Here is a 16,698-nt window from a genome sequence, read left to right as displayed (position 1 = left end):
TTTCACGCTCCACTCGTTCTGAACGCGTTCATGGGTTTATATTTGACTGTATGGACATAGGCCTGAGAGAGAGATTCCTTGTTTTTTCATGCTCTCTGCAAAGCATCCAGCATTTGTTCGTAGTCTTAGCTGTATCCAAGACTCTGAGAAAGTTGCTGCCTGGAGGATAAGGCTAACAGGCATCTATGTACGGCTTGAGCCTCTCAGGAGCCACTGTATCTGAAGAGTCCTTTGCTACCAGGTTCTCCATAGACCACTGGGGTTTCATCGGTTTCAATATTCTTGGGGCTTCTCAGTGAGAACATTATACAAGAGATGATTTGGCTGGCCAGATCTTAGGTAATACGCTTACAGATGTCATCTTGATGAAATTGTGGTGGCAGGATCCCGGACACGAATGATAGATGATTCATAGGAATCCAGAGGACACAAATGATAGGTGTACTGGGGTCCAGAGGTTTCAGTCTGATATATCCAACTACATCATAAAAGAGCACGTCAAGTCCGTGGTCATAAGCGCTCTGTTTCCAAACGGGAACACAGTACTCTACCGCTGATAAACCAAGTCTTAATATAAATGTTCTGAAAGTCTTAGTACTTCTGTAGGCGCCCGTTAGAAAAGTGTACGAAATAGGTTCCCTCGGTCAGTTCATCGTCGCGGATCTCCTGGTGACCGAAGTCATTGCCGAAGTCTTCGTCCCAATGCCGAGGTTCTGAGGGTGTGGAAAGAAGCGCCCAAGTTGGTATTCGTTAGGCGACTAATGAGGCCAGCACTGGCAGCGACATTGCTCTTCTGCATTGTCAGATTGCTCCTATGTGTGAGACTGTGGTCAAGTTTGACGCCAAGGTCAAGTCAAGGAGCTAAGATCAAAACAGAGGAATGCTCCTAAACTCGGCTACACTTTTAAGTTGGTAGTTTGCCCTTTGGTTGCTAAAGTGAGTAAAAATATGGTCTTTGGTAGATATTTTCAGTCTCCAGTTCATTAGAAACTAACAGATGATGTTTACATAAGCAGAGAGCTTTTCTTCTGCTTATTTGGCGTCTGTTGTAGATGCAGTGAGAGTAACATCATCAGCATATATGTATCATGAGTCTGAGGAAGCAGGAACGTCGGAGGTGTAGGGTACCGAATCCTGAGCGATCCCATTTTGCTGTCTGTAGGACGGCTACGTTGACCATCGCTTATGATTTGGTGCACAGTAGCTCCCTCATTATTATATGTATTAGATTACTGGAGCTGATCATTTTCTGCAGCTTCACGAGAAGACCTTGGTTCCAGACGGTGTCTGAGAAAAGCGCGAACACTTTTTTGGGGGTATTGTGATTTTAGCTATGTCGTGTCAAGGAGAATTATAATAAATACAAGTATTTGCTTTGAGTTTATTCACAAATGAGGACATGGAATAAATATTATGGAAATGTCATGTCACAAAGGTGACTCCTTAGTTCGGCGAGAGGGATTTAGTTGGGAGCTCCGTAGAGAGATGGAGGAGGAGCGACGTAAACGTATCTCTCCTCGCTTGATTCGGACTCGGAGTGATCATTCTCGATCGATTCGGGTTCTGGGTAGTGGGCCTCACCCTCGTAGGTGACCTCCGGAACGTACCCAGAGTCCCCGTCCACGAAGTACACCACCTTCTGCAGGCGCCCGTCGGGGAGGTGCACGAAGTAGGTTCCCTCGGTCAGTTCGTCGTCGCGGGTCTCCTGGTGACCGAAGTCGTTGTCAGAGGAGTCGTCCTTGACGGCGTAGTTGAACTCGTACTTGGCGGGTCCGAAGTCCTCCTGAGACTCAGACTCGTGAGACTCATCCGAGAAGCTGGGGGCACCGTAGCTGTAGGAGGGAGGGGAGTCTGGACGTGCCAGGCACAGTGCCAGGAGAGCACAGGCGATTGCGATCTGCCGGGGAGAAGAGCAAGATTGTACTTAAAACATACCATAAACTACTTTACAAATCACTGAAGCCAATTGCATACAATGAAATATTCACTGAGGAATATGGCACCAACGAGCAACGAACTGGTATCCTAAGTTTTAGACCAACAACAATTTCACAGTAGGATGTCGCCATTAGCCAATGGTGCTTCGGCTAAAGTGGCTGGAGACCCTACCTTAAGCGCCATGGTGTGGGATGTACGATGTCAATGGATTGTTCTCGGTGCTATATATATATACATTTGTGGCCGCAGACCCGTATGACGTCACAGTGGCAGGGTCGAGGGTCAGAACGTGGGTTACCAGTAACGGGCCTGGCCTTGCCCTTGGCGATGAGCTACTTGGGTTCTTTTATGTTCATTGCATGGGAGAGACTCTGTTGAGACACTCAATTGAGCAAAAAAGGGGCGGTCAAGACCTCCCGTAGATGCTAGAATGTGGGAGGAGGGAGTCAACACTTATTTTCCGTTGAATGTTGCAACAATGACCTCTCAGAGAAATTCGCTTCTGCAGATCTCCAGTCCTTATGGTAACCAGCTTCCTCAGAAAGAATCGTCAGTAATGACATGTGGAGAGATTCAGAATAAGCTCATTCGTATACATACATATACCAAATTAACATAGAGAAAGAAGTACGGTTGAGTTAAAATAAGTGGGAAGTAAATAATCACTGTGCACATATTAATAATGTATGCTCACTTAAAGAATTACTTTTCACTCTACCAATCAAATCAAATAAGCAAGTAAATATAGTACACATATTAATGATATACGCTTACTTAGAGAAGGACTTTTCAACCTATCATTCAGATGAAAAACCTTTGTCAAACTAACATGTAGAGGAATTAGCTCAAATACACTTAACGTAGAATTAATCATTTCCCAACGAAATCCAAACTTAAATTGAAAAAAGAAAAAAAAATGATCAAGGTTTTGATTTGTTTGTTTAACTATTTATTCGTTTGTTTCTATTTGTCTTTTTCATCTATTTAATTCTAGTGGGTGGGTTGTGTCTTACTGCGTTGTTTCTGACTCGGGGCAGTGGACGGGATTCAGGGATGTCCCCATCATCTACGAGGAGCTAAGAGGAGAGGGGAACAATGGCTGGTAAATGGGAGTGGGATGGATGACAAGACTACCTCTCTTACAAAGGGAAAGAAGCCCTTGGTACATAGGTACTGTAGATATATTTTTTTCGTTCATTTATTTATCCATTTATCATTGCTTCATTCTTTTTTATTTACTTTACCTATTTGTTTATTCATTTCCTTTTTTCACATTACCTGATACGGTCATCTAAATTCCAGAAGAAAAAACGTATGAATCGTATACTAGAAATGTCACCTCAGAAAAAAATATGACCACTAGTCTCATACATAATAAGAAACTCACATTATATATACACAGTATCTATCATCAATATTGATATTTGTCGTGGCTGCGTCTGTATTTGTCCGTCTGTGTTTCTGTGTGCCGTTGTCTGTTTCTGTCCGTCTGTGTGCATAGTTTTTCCACACACGCACAAACACACAATTTGTGAACAGGCATGATAGATTGGAGAGGTAAATACAGTTAGGTAAATTATTACCTCCGTCACCTCCTCTACCACTGTAGTAACTACGATTTACTGTTCCCCTTCTATGGTTTTGTAATTCTTCTTTCACTTTCAACTTACTTTTCGTCACTGTCTTATGTAAGGGTGAATTAAACGGATGCAAGATTTTCTTCTTTTCTTCCCAAATAATATTACACTTGGCTTGTCAATTTACACCAAGGGAGTCCACACTGGGATCCTCAATTTACTCAATAACCCACCTCGCACCGACGTCACGACCTCCCCAGTCCAATAATCTTTACTCTTACATCTAAGTGCCTACCCTAATGGTGTGTCTTTACACCCATGAACCAATAATTTTTTCTCCTCCTCCACCCTTTCTCCAATCAAAAAGACTGTTACAAACGTCTTAAGGAATACTGCTTACTCAAGCAATCACGATGTCGATGCATGACTGGCTTAGTTTACATATTGTTACATCAGCATTTATACAGCACTGAAATCAGGTTTCTAGCGGTTGTTTATAAACTTTAGACGAACAGCGAGATTATGCAACTCTTTCGCGGCTATTGTTTACCAAACATCCAACTCATAAAATGAAATTCTCACCACTTAACCCTTTATCTACCTTACTTGTCTACCTTCATCTACCAGCCTCTTACAAAATACAAACACACACACACACACACACACACAATTCTTGAAACTACGGAGATACTCAAACTGAATAATATCGCCCGGCGCCAACCAAAAGTAACTAAAAGATGAATACTTAGATACATAGATAATAGACAAAAATACATTAATATAATATATAAATGAATATCTTAATACATAAAAACACACAAATACATAACCATTATACATAAATGCATACAAAAATACGTAAATGTTATACATGAATAAATATATACAAAATACATAAAAGATAAGAAATGAATACAGGAACACAGCCTCCATCATCTAGGGTTAATGGAAACGAGCTTTAACCCAGAGACACCCGCGAGGCTTGACTTAAACTGAATAAAATCGCCTGGCGACACGAGGCAAAAGACTACCCAAGAAGGATCCCTGCCGTCCTCGGGTCAAAGTTGTTGGATCATCTTGGATGTCCTCAGTGTGACAACGACCGTCCGCGCCGCTCCGTCTCGTGGGCTGATGGGGACGTGTCTGAGAGTGAAGGAACTGGAAGCTGGCCGGCGGTGGCACGGAATGAAGCCGGCAAGACCCGCCGGCCGGCCGGGATACCTGGGAAGGAATATCAAGAAGGAATTCTATCGAGACCGGTCGGCCTGGAAATTGAAAGAGAACGTGGCCGGCCGACCGGGAAGATGGAAAGAAATAGTCGATTGGAAAGGAGGCCGGCCGGCAAAGTAAACTAGAAAAGGAACGATAGCCGGGTAGCTGGGAAGGTCGAAAAGAAAAACAGAAAGAATAGGAGGACAGCCAGCCAGCAAAGGAACGAGGCCGGCAGTCCTGGAAAGCTGGAAAGAAAACTTGAAGGGAAACGTAAGGAGGCTGCCTGGCCGGGAAACCGTGAAAAAACGAGGCCAGCCGGCCGGGAAAGAAAAAAAGTGACAGCGGATGGGAATTAAGGTCAACGGGCCATTAGGGCCCGCTGACCATAATTCCGGACAGTACTGGAAAGTCGGACGGCTGCCGCCAGGCGAATCTATTCAAGCTGTCGCTTTTACTTTTCAGCAGTAACAGAATGTGTGAGGGACATTGTTAGAGTAGTTCTTCCCTAAGCTGAATAAATTCTTTGTCTGGAGTCTGCAGAGACTATAACAGAAGCCGTTTAACTCCACTCGAAATAGTCTTTTTTTTACGTAGTTTCAAGGCAAATTGGAAGCTGAACTCGCAACAGCACCGAGGGCACACACACAAACACACACACACAGACACACACACACACACACACACACACACACACACACACACACACACACACACACACACACACACACACACACACACACACACATACACACAAACAAACACACATACGTGAAAATTTCACGGATATTCAACTTTGAAATCTTCCGAAGGAGTTTTTCAAATCTTCCATAGGAGTCTTCAAATACTCCCAAAGGAGTCTTCAAAGCCTCCCAAAGAGTCTTCAATGTTTCCCGAAGTAGTCTTGAAAGTCTCCCGAAGGAGTCTTCAAAGTCTTCTAAAGGAGTCTTCAAAGCCTCCCAAGGAGTCTTCAGAGTTTCCCGAAGGAGTCTTCAAAGTCTCCCGAAGGAGTCTTGAAAGTCTCCCGAAGGAGTCATGAAAGTCCCCCGAAGGAGTCTTCAAAGTCTCCCGTAGGAGTCATGAAAGTCCCCCGAAGGAGTCATGAAAGTCCCCCGAAGGAATCCCTAAAGTCTCGACTAATCCATTGCCGAGGGTCATGATCTAAGATTTTCTTTCTGTCTAACTCCACGTGCTGAGTGTCCACAGCTGAGCGTCCATCGGCGAAGGATCAGCTCATGACCTGAGTCTCGAGCTCGTTGACTTCTACCCCAGAAGGTTTTTCGCGAGGTGTGTGTGTGTGTGTGTGTGTGTGTGTGTGTGTGTGTGTGAGTGTGAGTGTGAGTGTTTGTGTGTGTTTTTTTGTGTGTAGGTCTGTTTGCATGTGTGTTTGTAACAATATCCAATATCCAATATCCTGTGTGTGTGTGTGTGTGTGTGTGTGTGTGTGTGTGTGTGTGTGTGTGTGTGTGTGTGTGTGTGTGTGTGTGTGTGTGTGCGTGCGCGCTCACATTAGGGTACAAAGGTTGCAATCAGATATGTCAAAATATACAATGAAAGGGCACGTCAAGTCCATGGATATGAGCACTCTGTGCCCAAACTAGGACACGTTATTCTCCCGCTCAAAAGACAGGTACCAATGCCGAGGTTCTCAGGGTGTGGAAAGAAGCACCCAAGTTAGTGCTCGTTAGGCGACTATTGAGGTCAGCACTGGCAGCGACATTGCTCTTCAGATTTGTCAGTTGGCTTCCCTTCAGAATTGTCAGATGGCTTCTACGGCTGAGACTTTGGTCAAGTTTGACGCCAAGGTATAAGGGGCTTAGGTCAAAACTGAGGAATGCTCCTAAACTCGGCTGCACTTTTAAGTTGTTAGTTTGCCCGGTGATTGCTCAAGTTACTAAAGACAGTATTTGGTAGACACATTCAGCTTCCAGTTCATCAGAAAGTAACATATGATGTTGATATCAGCAGAGATCTTTTGTTCTGCTTATTTGGCGTCTGTTGTAGATGCAGTGAGAGTAACATCATCAGCATATATGTATTGTGTGTATGACGAGGCAGGAACGTTGGAGGTGTAGAGGTTGTCTAGAGTTGAAGCAAGTGGCCAATCCTGAGCGACCCTATTTTGCAGTCAGTAGAGACGGCTACGTTGACCATCGCTTGTGATATTGTGCACAGTGGCGCCCTGATTATATGTATTAGATTACTGGGGCTGATCATTTCCTGCAGCTTCACGAGAAGACCTTGGTTCCAGACGGTGTCTGAGAAAAGTGCAGACACTTTTGTTGAGTATTTCCCATATTGTTACATTAGGTATGTCAAGTTAAGGAAAATTAGAATAGATACAAATATTTGCGTTGAGTTTATTCACAAAAGAGGACATGGAATAAATATTATTATGACAATGTGATATCACAAAGGCGACTCCTTAGTTCGGCGAGAGGGCTTTAGTTGGGAGCTCCGTAGAGAGATGGAGGAGGAGCGACGTAAACGTATCTCTCCTCGCTCGAGTCGGCCTCGGAGTCGGAGTCATCCTCGATGGACTCGGGTTCCGGGTAGTGGGCCTCGCCCTCGTAAGTGACTTCCGGAACATATCCAGAGTCACCGTCCACGAAGTACACCACCTTCTGCAGGCGCCCGTCGGGGAGGTGCACGAAGTAGGTTCCCTCGGTCAGTTCGTCGTCGCGGGTCTCCTGGTGGCCGAAGTCGTTGTCAGAGGAGTCGTCCTTGACGGCGTAGTTGAACTCGTACTTGGCTGGTCCGAAGTCCTCCTGAGACTCAGACTCGTGAGATTCATCCGAGAAGCTGGGGGCACCGTAACTGTAGGACGGACGGGTGTCTGGACGTGCCAGGCAGAGTGCCAGGAGAGCACAGGCGATTGCGATCTGCCGGAGGAAAGCAAGAGTGTACAGAAAGCATGACAGTAGTTTCTTAACACGTTTTAGCTCACTACATGCAAAATAGATTCACTAAGGAATAGAAAACCAATGGGTAACAAACATCCTAAAGTGCAGACTAACAATAAGTTCACACAAGCATGCCGCTTTTTAAACATTTGAGATGGGGCTAAAATGGCAGGAGAACCTACCTTAAGCACCATGGTGGAAGATGTGATGTCGATGGATCGTTCTCGGTGCTCTATATATACAAACGTGTCCGTAGACCGGTGTGAGGTCACAGTGGTAGGGCTGGGCGGGGTAGGGGGGGGGTCAGAATGAGGGTTGCTAACAACGAGCATGACCTTGCCCGCGGTTCGTGGTAGAGGCTCTCTTCAACCACTAGATGCAGCGAAAAAAAAAAAAAAAAAAAGCGTGGTCAGTACCTACCCTGTACGCATGGAGGTAATGAGGTTTTACTGCAGGAAGCCGACACTTATTTTTCACTTCATATTCTAGTAGTGGTCTTTTAAGACAGATTTATTAATGCAAACCTTCATTACATGTTGTAACTAAGCTTACAAACCATTTTTGCATATACTGACACCTTTTTATACATTATATCAACAACTAAAATATTTGTCATTCCTTCTCTCAGAGTCAGGACGTTGATTTCATAAACTCGACGTTACACAAAATACCATTCGAAATGGGTTTTCTGTGATATCAAAGGTTTTAGATAGTGAATGAGAAACGCCATAGAAGGAGATTTCTTCAGTAATGATAACAACGCCAACCTTTGGAATGTATTATTTCTTTGAATAAACTACGTATCAACGATGTAGGTAGACATAACATCGAGTGGTACAACCAGTTAGGACGATGCTACAGGCATCATAAAAAGATGACACAAGTGTGTGTATAATACTTCTGTATTTCAGCGACTATCCGTTCTGTAAATAAAACTATGTTCTCTCATTATTCCTCGGTGTCTCCTTCCTTCAAATTCCCTGGTCTTCTTGATATTAAGAATGTATATGTATACGAAAAGAAATGGAATCCAGGAATCATGACAAATGAAAGTACAGGATTAGGATTAAGAACAACTAGGTCAGACCACCCACTTTGTGAGATATGTTTTTGCACGAGGAAGAGACATCTGTAGAAAAATGAAAGATGTTTGCCTAAGATAGATTACCACAATGAACACGTTTTAAGGAGCTGTATATTTGGTCGTTTTGTTTGTCTATTGCGGCTCGGGAGGCAAATGGAGGAGGAGGGGGCTAGCATCGATAGTTAACAAGTAAAGTGGCGTGGGTAAACTGAAATGAGAAGGTAGACACTGAGAAAGAGTTACCTGTAGAAATCAAATTAATCTACGCGTGTGGTTGTGTCATTGTTCATGTGAAGTGTGTGTACATTTCGTACGAGAAGTGAGTTGATTTCAGGTCATACAAGACTTCTAGTGTATACATGTTGGAGTTGAGAGGATGGCGCAGAAGACAAGATGTCATTACGGTGTGATCTACGTAGATGTAATGAGTCGTATTAGCGTTTTATGTGTGGCGTGAAGTCTTTGAAGATGTCTGGAGTGCACCTTATGCTTGTGCTGGGAGAGTAGATGGGTGTTTGCAGCGTTGTGAAGTGATACATATGTTCTAACGTTGATACATTTCCAACCGGCGATGAAACAGACGGTATCGTTCTATACCTTCTAATGGGAGTATAGTTGTTTGTGAGGTACGTCATCCGGCTCGATCCCTGAGGTTGACGTCTGGTGGGAAGTGTTTTCGCTCTGAATCGTTTCGGTCTGCCCAGCGTACCCTCATCCTTTTCTCCCTGAATGCAGAAATGTGAAGTCTAGGTCGGGCCACTTTCCAGTACACTACCCAAAACGCCGGGATAGATGTTGTTGCAGTACTCTTTTTTTTTCTTCTTTTTTTTGTCAAGTATTTATATAGATACCAAGAGCAACAACCCCTTTTATAATAAGAGTTGGCTGAGTCAAAGCAGACATTTATAACAAAAGACATACTAACACCACCCCTCCCATCTCAGCACTTTTGGACTCAACGTTCACCTGCGCCTTGCTACTTAAGTAAACGTGAGTTTAACACAGTGTATAGTGAGGAACATTACCGCACAGTGCGGCATCCCAGGCTGATTTACCCTTACTACTTAACCATACAAAAATACAGCGACAACTGGCTCATAAAAACCTGAGCGACATTCAGAGGAGCTCAAACTCATTCATGCCCTTCCATATCACTGATATACGGAACAAATGCTGGGTGGGTGGTCCATTCACCCATTTACAGTCTTTATGTATTTTTATCTTTTATACTTTTAATATTATATTTTATAATTTTGATACTCCTTTGACTCACCACACCATTACATATATCTTCTCATCCCATCCATCTCATCTCAGTCGCACTCTCCTTTCTTCTGCCACCCAAACTCTATGCTACTTGTTCGTCATTCATTCTCCCAAACACTCTCTGATCACTGAGAGGGATTTACCTCTTAACTAAAGAAAAAGTCATTCATTCAGTTCGACTGAAACAAGTATATACAAGTCGGTGACCAGTTTCTATGGTACTTTTTCATTATTTGCCAATTTTGTATGAGGACGAGTCACGCTTCAGCTGTATTATGGACTGTTTGTGATCGATGAAGATTGACTAATGCATATATAAGCTGTATGTATCTTACACTCTCGGAGAAAAACACATACACTCTTGTCAGGTGTATCTCCCATGTCAGTCATGTCGTCATAAGGAAAAACGTAAAGGTTTCAGATATTTCGTTCGGCTTTATTTACAAATGAGGACATGGAATAAATATTATTATGACAATGTGATATCACAATGGTGACTCCTTAGTTCGGCGAGAGGGCTTTAGTTGGGAGCTCCGTAGAGAGATGGAGGAGGAGCGGCGTAGAAAAATGTCTCTTCGCTCGAGTCGGCCTCGGAGTGGTCATCCTCGATTGATTCTGGTTCTGGGTAGTGGGCCTCACCCTCGTAGGTGACCTCCGGAACGTACCCAGAGTCCCCGTGCACGAAGTACACCACCTTCTGCAGGCGCCCGTCGGGGAGGTGCACGAAGTAGGTTCCCTCGGTCAGTTCGTCGTCGCGGGTCTCCTGGTGGCCGAAGTCGTTGTCAGAGGAGTCGTCCTTGACGGCGTAGTTGAACTCGTACTTGGCGGGTCCAAAGTCCTCCTGAGACTCAGACTCGTGGGACTCCTCTGAGAAGCTGGGGGCACCGTAACTGTAGGACGGAAGAGTGTCTGGGCGTGCCAGGCAGAGTGCCAGGAGAGCACAGGCGATTGCGATCTGCCAGAGGAAAGTGCACACAAAGGATGCTATTAGTTTTTTATTTAATTGACATACTAGGTTGCGGATTAGCAACAATTTCACAAGCATCCCGCTGTTAACCAATAGCACTTCAGCTAAAGAGGCAGGAGAACCTACCTTAAGCGCCATGATGGAGGATATGTGATGTCTGTGGATAGTTCTCTGTGCTCCATATATATGTGGCCGCATACCACCGTGACGTCACAGTGGCAGGGTCTGGGGTCAGACCGAGGGTTACCAGCAACAACGAGCATGACCTTGCTCTTGATGAGGAGCCGTTCGGCTCCCTTCCACTCATTTTATGGGTAGATAGGCCCTCTTCAGGTAGTGAACTGGGCAAAACGAGATGGTCAGCACCATCCGAAGACGATGGGGCTAATGAGGTCACACAACAGTGAGCTGATATTTATTTTTCATTGCATATTGACAAAAAAAAAAAACATAAAAATGGAGGAGACTGTAATAGACCATAAATAATACACTACGCAGTTCCATTTTCCTTACCACCTATCCATAAAGTTATCTAATCTAATCATAAAACCAGTTGATTTAGTGCTCAGTACATGGTTACTAAATCTATTCCATTTGTTAACCACACTACTGCCAAATCAGTTCTTGCATATTTCCTTCTTAAACCTACATTAGTATACTGGCCTTTAAGACTAGTTCATTCATGTAGACCTCCAGTCCTTGTAGCAAATAAACTTCTCATGATAAACAAAAGCAAATATATATATATATATATATATATATATATATATATATATGTATGTATATATATATAATGTATGTATATATATATATGTTTATGTATATATATATATATATATATGTATGTATATATATATGTATATATGTATATGTATATATATGTATATATATGTATATATATATATATGTATGTATATATATATGTATGTATATATATATATGTATATATATATATGTATATATATATATATGTATATATGTATATATATGTATATATATATATATATATATATATATATATATATATATAAATGAATAAACAAAATAAGACTGCGAATATAAGTACCTTGACATACAAACGTGTACAAGCAAATAAATCAAACAGGTTTATATATGATTGAATCTAAAGGCTTGTCTCATCACTTTGTTCAGGCTCAAGCTAGTTGACTTTATTTTACTACAATAAACATTCTAGTTTAATTAATTAAAGCTAATCTGAATCTATAATGACTCCAATCAATAAATAAACATAATCAACTATGAATACTGGGAGTTTACATAGAATGAAAAAGGTCATCATTGTTTGAAAGGACGAAAATATGCAAAGAAAAATAATTATAGTTGAACCTAAAGTATATACAAAGTAAAAATACATAACGTTCTTGCAGAGTTCATAGTTTAGAAGAATGCGTATGATTTTCCTGCAGGAAGCTTACAAAAGCAGGATACTTGCATGGAAAAAGGAAGGTCAGAATTGTTCGAAAGAATGAAAGTAGGCAAAGAAAAATTATTATAGTTCAAACTAAAGTATATGAAAAATGTCGAACTTCATACCACACATTTCCAAAGATTTTGGAACGGTAAGATTTCCTTGCATTTGGACTGGGTTATTAAAATTTTATTTCCAGAATCATTCGACCAAACGGGGAGATTGTGTTTTATGACAGGAAGTGATTCTGAATCACGTCTTGTACTGGTTCCCCCTCAACACTACTCATACCTGCCCCAGGGACCAAACCCACTTTCACAAAAAGAAAAAAAAAAAGAAAAAAAAAAAAAGGAGAGAGAGAGAGAGAGAGAGAGAGAGAGAGAGAGAGAGAGAGAGAGAGAGAGAGAGAGAGCCACCGTGACTTGTAAAAACTTGATCCATATTCACTGGAACTCGAAATCATTCATGACCCTCTCCTCTCTTTTCATTCTCGTTTACTCTCCAGAAAATGTGTTTGATCACTATTTCATGAAGTTATGCTTAAGTATGTCTTCCTATGATATTTAATTTCTTACTAACTTTTATTCTTCTTTGTGACAAGAGGTACTAATACAGAATGGATAGCCATTGCAAGCTCCCCAGATAGACAGACTACCCCTTGTCGTTTTCAAAAACTGCCTCCGTGTCGACTCTTACCGTTTCTGTTAATTATTTTGCATCAACCTTTTATGCTGAAGATATGTCTATCTTGAGTTTGTCCCAAAGATAGTCTTACATATTTTTCCTAAAACCTCCGAGTCTGTCTTTCACAGGAAGATGACGAAACATTGTCTGCTCATAAACTCCTCTCTGGTCGTTAGCATAGTTTCCGCAAAAGACGTTTTACTGAATACCTTCTGACATTCTTGTCCAATTCCCGGTCATCTTCTTTCGGTGATTTTGGCAACACCTGTGCGAGAAATACAGAAAGCGTTTAAGTCTGGCACATATATTCATTTCCAAATTTAGCCTCTTTTGGTGTTTATCCCTCTCCCTGCTCCCTCCTTTCAGATATTTTTTTCTGATCATAATGTATTTACTACGGCACAAGGTCACTGCTATTCTCCCACGTTTATAACCATAAGGAAGCGCTCCCTTTCACTTGATATTCCCTCCAGCATCCCAAAATAACTTTTGGTTTTAACACATTAGATCTTTAGATAATTCTTGTGTGTATATAGACATGTGTGTTATCGTTTTAGTTATCAAAATAACGCTGTGATGAAGGTTGGAATGTAAACATTACTAACCCAAGTAGGTAATAGTCTCCATGACTATACCAGCAAATCTTGGAGTTCAAGTTGCTAAGTAGATACTTTTTTGACCACTTTTTATGACCACTTTTATGAGCTCCTTCTCTGCATAGTACATATCGGGTGCATAGAAAGTGGATTACAATCTACTGCATCCAAATCTGCTGATGGTACTTAGCTGTAGAGAATAGCAAACAATGTCTTGAGTAAACTTGGTATCTAAGAAAATTTGACAAACCAGAGTAATGGTTTGAGGAGTGTCTAATGAAATTCTAACTTGGGTAAATAGAAAGCAATCTAGTTAGGTACGACTGCAAATTATAATAAGAGCATGGAAACACGGACAGGACTGGAAAGGTGGACGGCTGCCGCCAGGAGATTCTGTTCAGACTTGCGTTTTAATTTTCAACTGTAACAGAACCTGCGAGGGACACCGTCAGTGTAGGTCTTCCCTCAGGTGAATAGAGTCTTCTGGTGCTGACCACAATGAAGTTTATACAGAACGTCAGTTGGGCGAGGAGGTGCTGTGGTCCGTCGATTCCATGTGTCCATGAGGAGCTTCTTTTCGTCGGGTTCCGTAAGTCTTTGTATGAAGTCTACAGAGACTACACCAGAAGCCGTTTAACTCCAATCGAAACGGTTTCTTTTTCACGTAGTTACAAGGCGAGTTGGAAGCTCAACTCACAACATCACCAAGAGCACGCGCACGTACGCACGCACACGACCACAACTCTCTCCCTCACACACACACACACACACACGCACACGCACACACCTTGACCTAGCCGCTTGTAGGGGTTGTGAAGAGCACAAAATATATGGTGCACGGTAGCTCCCTGATGAAATATATTACAATACTGGGTCACGAGAAGACCTTGGTACCAGACCATGTCTTAGAAAAGCGCATAATTTTTTTTTCAGTGTTCCCATATTGTGATGTTAGCTATATCGTGTTAAGGAAGATTAGAATAAATACAAGTATTTGCTTTGAGTTTATTCACAAATGAGGACATGGAATAAATATCATTATGGCAATGTGATATCACGGAGGTGACTCCTTAGTTTGGCGAGAGGGCTTTAGTTGGGAGCTCCGTAGAGAGATGGAGGAGGGGCGACGTAAACGTATCTCTCCTCGCTCGAGTCGGCCTCGGAGTCAGAGTCATCCTCGATGGACTCGGGTTCTGGGTAGTGGGCCTCACCCTCGTAAGTGACTTCTGGAACGTACCCAGAGTCCCCGTCCACGAAGTACACCACCTTCTGCAGACGCCCGTCGGGGAGGTGCACAAAGTAGGTTCCTTCGGTTAGTTCGTCGTCGCGGGTCTCCTGGTGGCCGAAGTCGTTGTCAGAGGAGTCGTCCTTGACGGCGTAGTTGAACTCGTACTTGGCGGGTCCGAAGTCCTCCTGAGACTCAGACTCGTGAGACTCCTCCGAGGAGGTGGGGGCACCGTAACTGTAGGAGGGAGGGGAGTCTGGGCGTGCCAGGCACAGTGCCAGGAGAGCACAGGCGATTGCGATCTACCGGAGGAAAGCAAGAGTGCACAGAAAGTATGAAAGTAGTTCCTTAACACATTTCAACTCACTGGATGCAAAATAGATTTACTAAGGAATAGGACACCAATGGGCTGACATCCTAAATTGCAGACTAATAATAAGTTCACACAGGCATGACGCCGGAGCTGAAATAGCAGGAGAACCTACCTTAAGAACCATGGTGGAAGATGTGATGTCGATGGATCGTTCTCTGTGCTCTATATATACAAACGTGTCCGTAGACCGATGTGACGTCACAGTGGCAGAGCCGTGGGGGAGGTTCAGAATGAGGGTTACTAGTAACGAGCGTGGCCTTGACCTCGGTGTATGAAAGAGTCTCTCTTCAGACACAGGAGGGAGCGAAATAAAAAACGTCGCCAAGACCTCCCGTATACATTTAGCAAAAATAAAGTTACACTGCAGAAAGCACCAATTTTTCACTACATATTCCAATATTCCAATTTCAAAATGTTTTAAAACAGATTAATTTATACAGATTTCCTGTCCTTGTGATAATTATATTCATGAAACGTTTTTGATTAGTAGCATCTTCTGTAGATATTTATCAATCAATCCGTTGCCCCAGGTCTCTGCTGCAAGAGATCCGCAACTCCCAAGTAACCGGCAATGGCCACTGGATTGGTGTATATGTCACTCAAGCAAGAAACATTGTGTTGTCTGTGGACAATTAGAGAAGGTCAGTGTAAGAGGGATTTAAAAAGGCTAAAGTTGTTCGACTGTATAAAGATACAGAAAAAATATAATGATCGAGGAAATAATACGACAAGCCAAGACAATTTCATCCAGTTTGCCTCCGTAGGATTCTCAGAGGCATGGGCTCGCAAGGATTCCTTTCGTTACCTGAGATTTCTGGATAACATTATTTTTATTTCAGTAACTTATACATTGATGGGTTGGTGCGAGAGGTGAATGCTAGGGTAGTGAGTCAGGGATTGGAGATGGTTAAAGAAAATGGAGAAAAGTGGGAGGTGAGCCAGCTGTTGTTTGCGGACGACACTGCGGTTGTGGCAGGGTCAGAGGAGGGATTGAGGAAGCTGGTGGCAGAGTTTGGGAGAGTATGTGATAGAAGAAAGCTAAAGATAAATGTGGGTAAATGTAAGGTGATGAGATGTACAAGGGGTGAAAGTGGCAGTAGACTGGAAGTGAACATTAAGGGAGAGCGACTGGAGGAAGTGGATAGTTTTAGATACTTGGGTGCAAGTGTAGCAGGAAAAGGTGGAGTGAAGGTGGAGGTAGAATGTAGATTGAGAGAAGCGAGTAAATGCCTTGGTGGTTTAAAGAGTGTAATGAGGAATAGACATTTGGGAATGGATGCGAAGAGGAGACTGTATGAAGGAGTGATTGTGCCAACAGCACTGTATGGGGGCAGAAACGTGGAACATAAGAGAAGAAGAGAGAAGGAGTTTGAATGTGTTTGAGATGAGGTGTCTGAGAAGTATGGTGGGGGTTACTAGGCTGGATAGAGTGAGAAATGAGGAGGTG

The 16,698-nt window shown here is 42.8% G+C and overlaps 4 protein-coding genes across 4 annotated transcripts; all 4 read right to left on the bottom strand.

Annotated features, from left to right (window-relative positions):
- Positions 1–1,462: 1,462 nt before the first annotated feature.
- On the bottom strand, positions 1,463–2,121 carry LOC143037099 (uncharacterized). The gene is made up of 2 exons (XM_076205213.1): positions 2,110–2,121; positions 1,463–1,897 (listed from the first exon to the last, which is right to left on the bottom strand). The coding sequence occupies exons 1-2, from the start codon at positions 2,119–2,121 to the stop codon at positions 1,463–1,465; spliced, it is 447 nt and encodes a 148-aa protein (XP_076061328.1).
- Positions 2,122–7,168: 5,047 nt separating this feature from the next.
- On the bottom strand, positions 7,169–10,367 carry LOC143037098 (uncharacterized). The gene is made up of 2 exons (XM_076205212.1): positions 10,335–10,367; positions 7,169–7,606 (listed from the first exon to the last, which is right to left on the bottom strand). Exons 1-2 carry the CDS (start codon positions 10,365–10,367, stop codon positions 7,169–7,171), a joined length of 471 nt encoding a protein of 156 aa, XP_076061327.1.
- Positions 10,368–10,497: 130 nt separating this feature from the next.
- On the bottom strand, positions 10,498–11,082 carry LOC143037097 (uncharacterized). Its single transcript, XM_076205211.1, has 2 exons — positions 11,071–11,082; positions 10,498–10,932 (listed from the first exon to the last, which is right to left on the bottom strand). Exons 1-2 carry the CDS (start codon positions 11,080–11,082, stop codon positions 10,498–10,500), a joined length of 447 nt encoding a protein of 148 aa, XP_076061326.1.
- A 3,660-nt stretch (positions 11,083–14,742) lies between these two features.
- On the bottom strand, positions 14,743–15,375 carry LOC143037096 (uncharacterized). Its single transcript, XM_076205209.1, has 2 exons — positions 15,364–15,375; positions 14,743–15,180 (listed from the first exon to the last, which is right to left on the bottom strand). Exons 1-2 carry the CDS (start codon positions 15,373–15,375, stop codon positions 14,743–14,745), a joined length of 450 nt encoding a protein of 149 aa, XP_076061324.1.
- Positions 15,376–16,698: the final 1,323 nt, after the last annotated feature.

Source organism: Oratosquilla oratoria, chromosome 21 (assembly GCF_046742065.1).
Source record: "Oratosquilla oratoria isolate Oo_2021 chromosome 21, ASM4674206v1, whole genome shotgun sequence".
Lineage (NCBI taxonomy): Eukaryota > Metazoa > Arthropoda > Malacostraca > Stomatopoda > Squillidae > Oratosquilla > Oratosquilla oratoria.
Note: the sequence above shows the minus strand (reverse complement) of the source record. Positions and strands in the feature narration are given on the sequence as shown.

Coding starts and splice junctions, on each gene's coding strand:
- LOC143037098 (XM_076205212.1), bottom strand. CDS start 10,367: ATGACTGACATGGGAGATACACCTGACAAGAGT. Junction 7,607..10,334: donor GAGATACACCTGACAAGAGT/GTATGTGTTTTT, acceptor TTCCTCCGGCAG/ATCGCAATCGCCTGTGCTCT.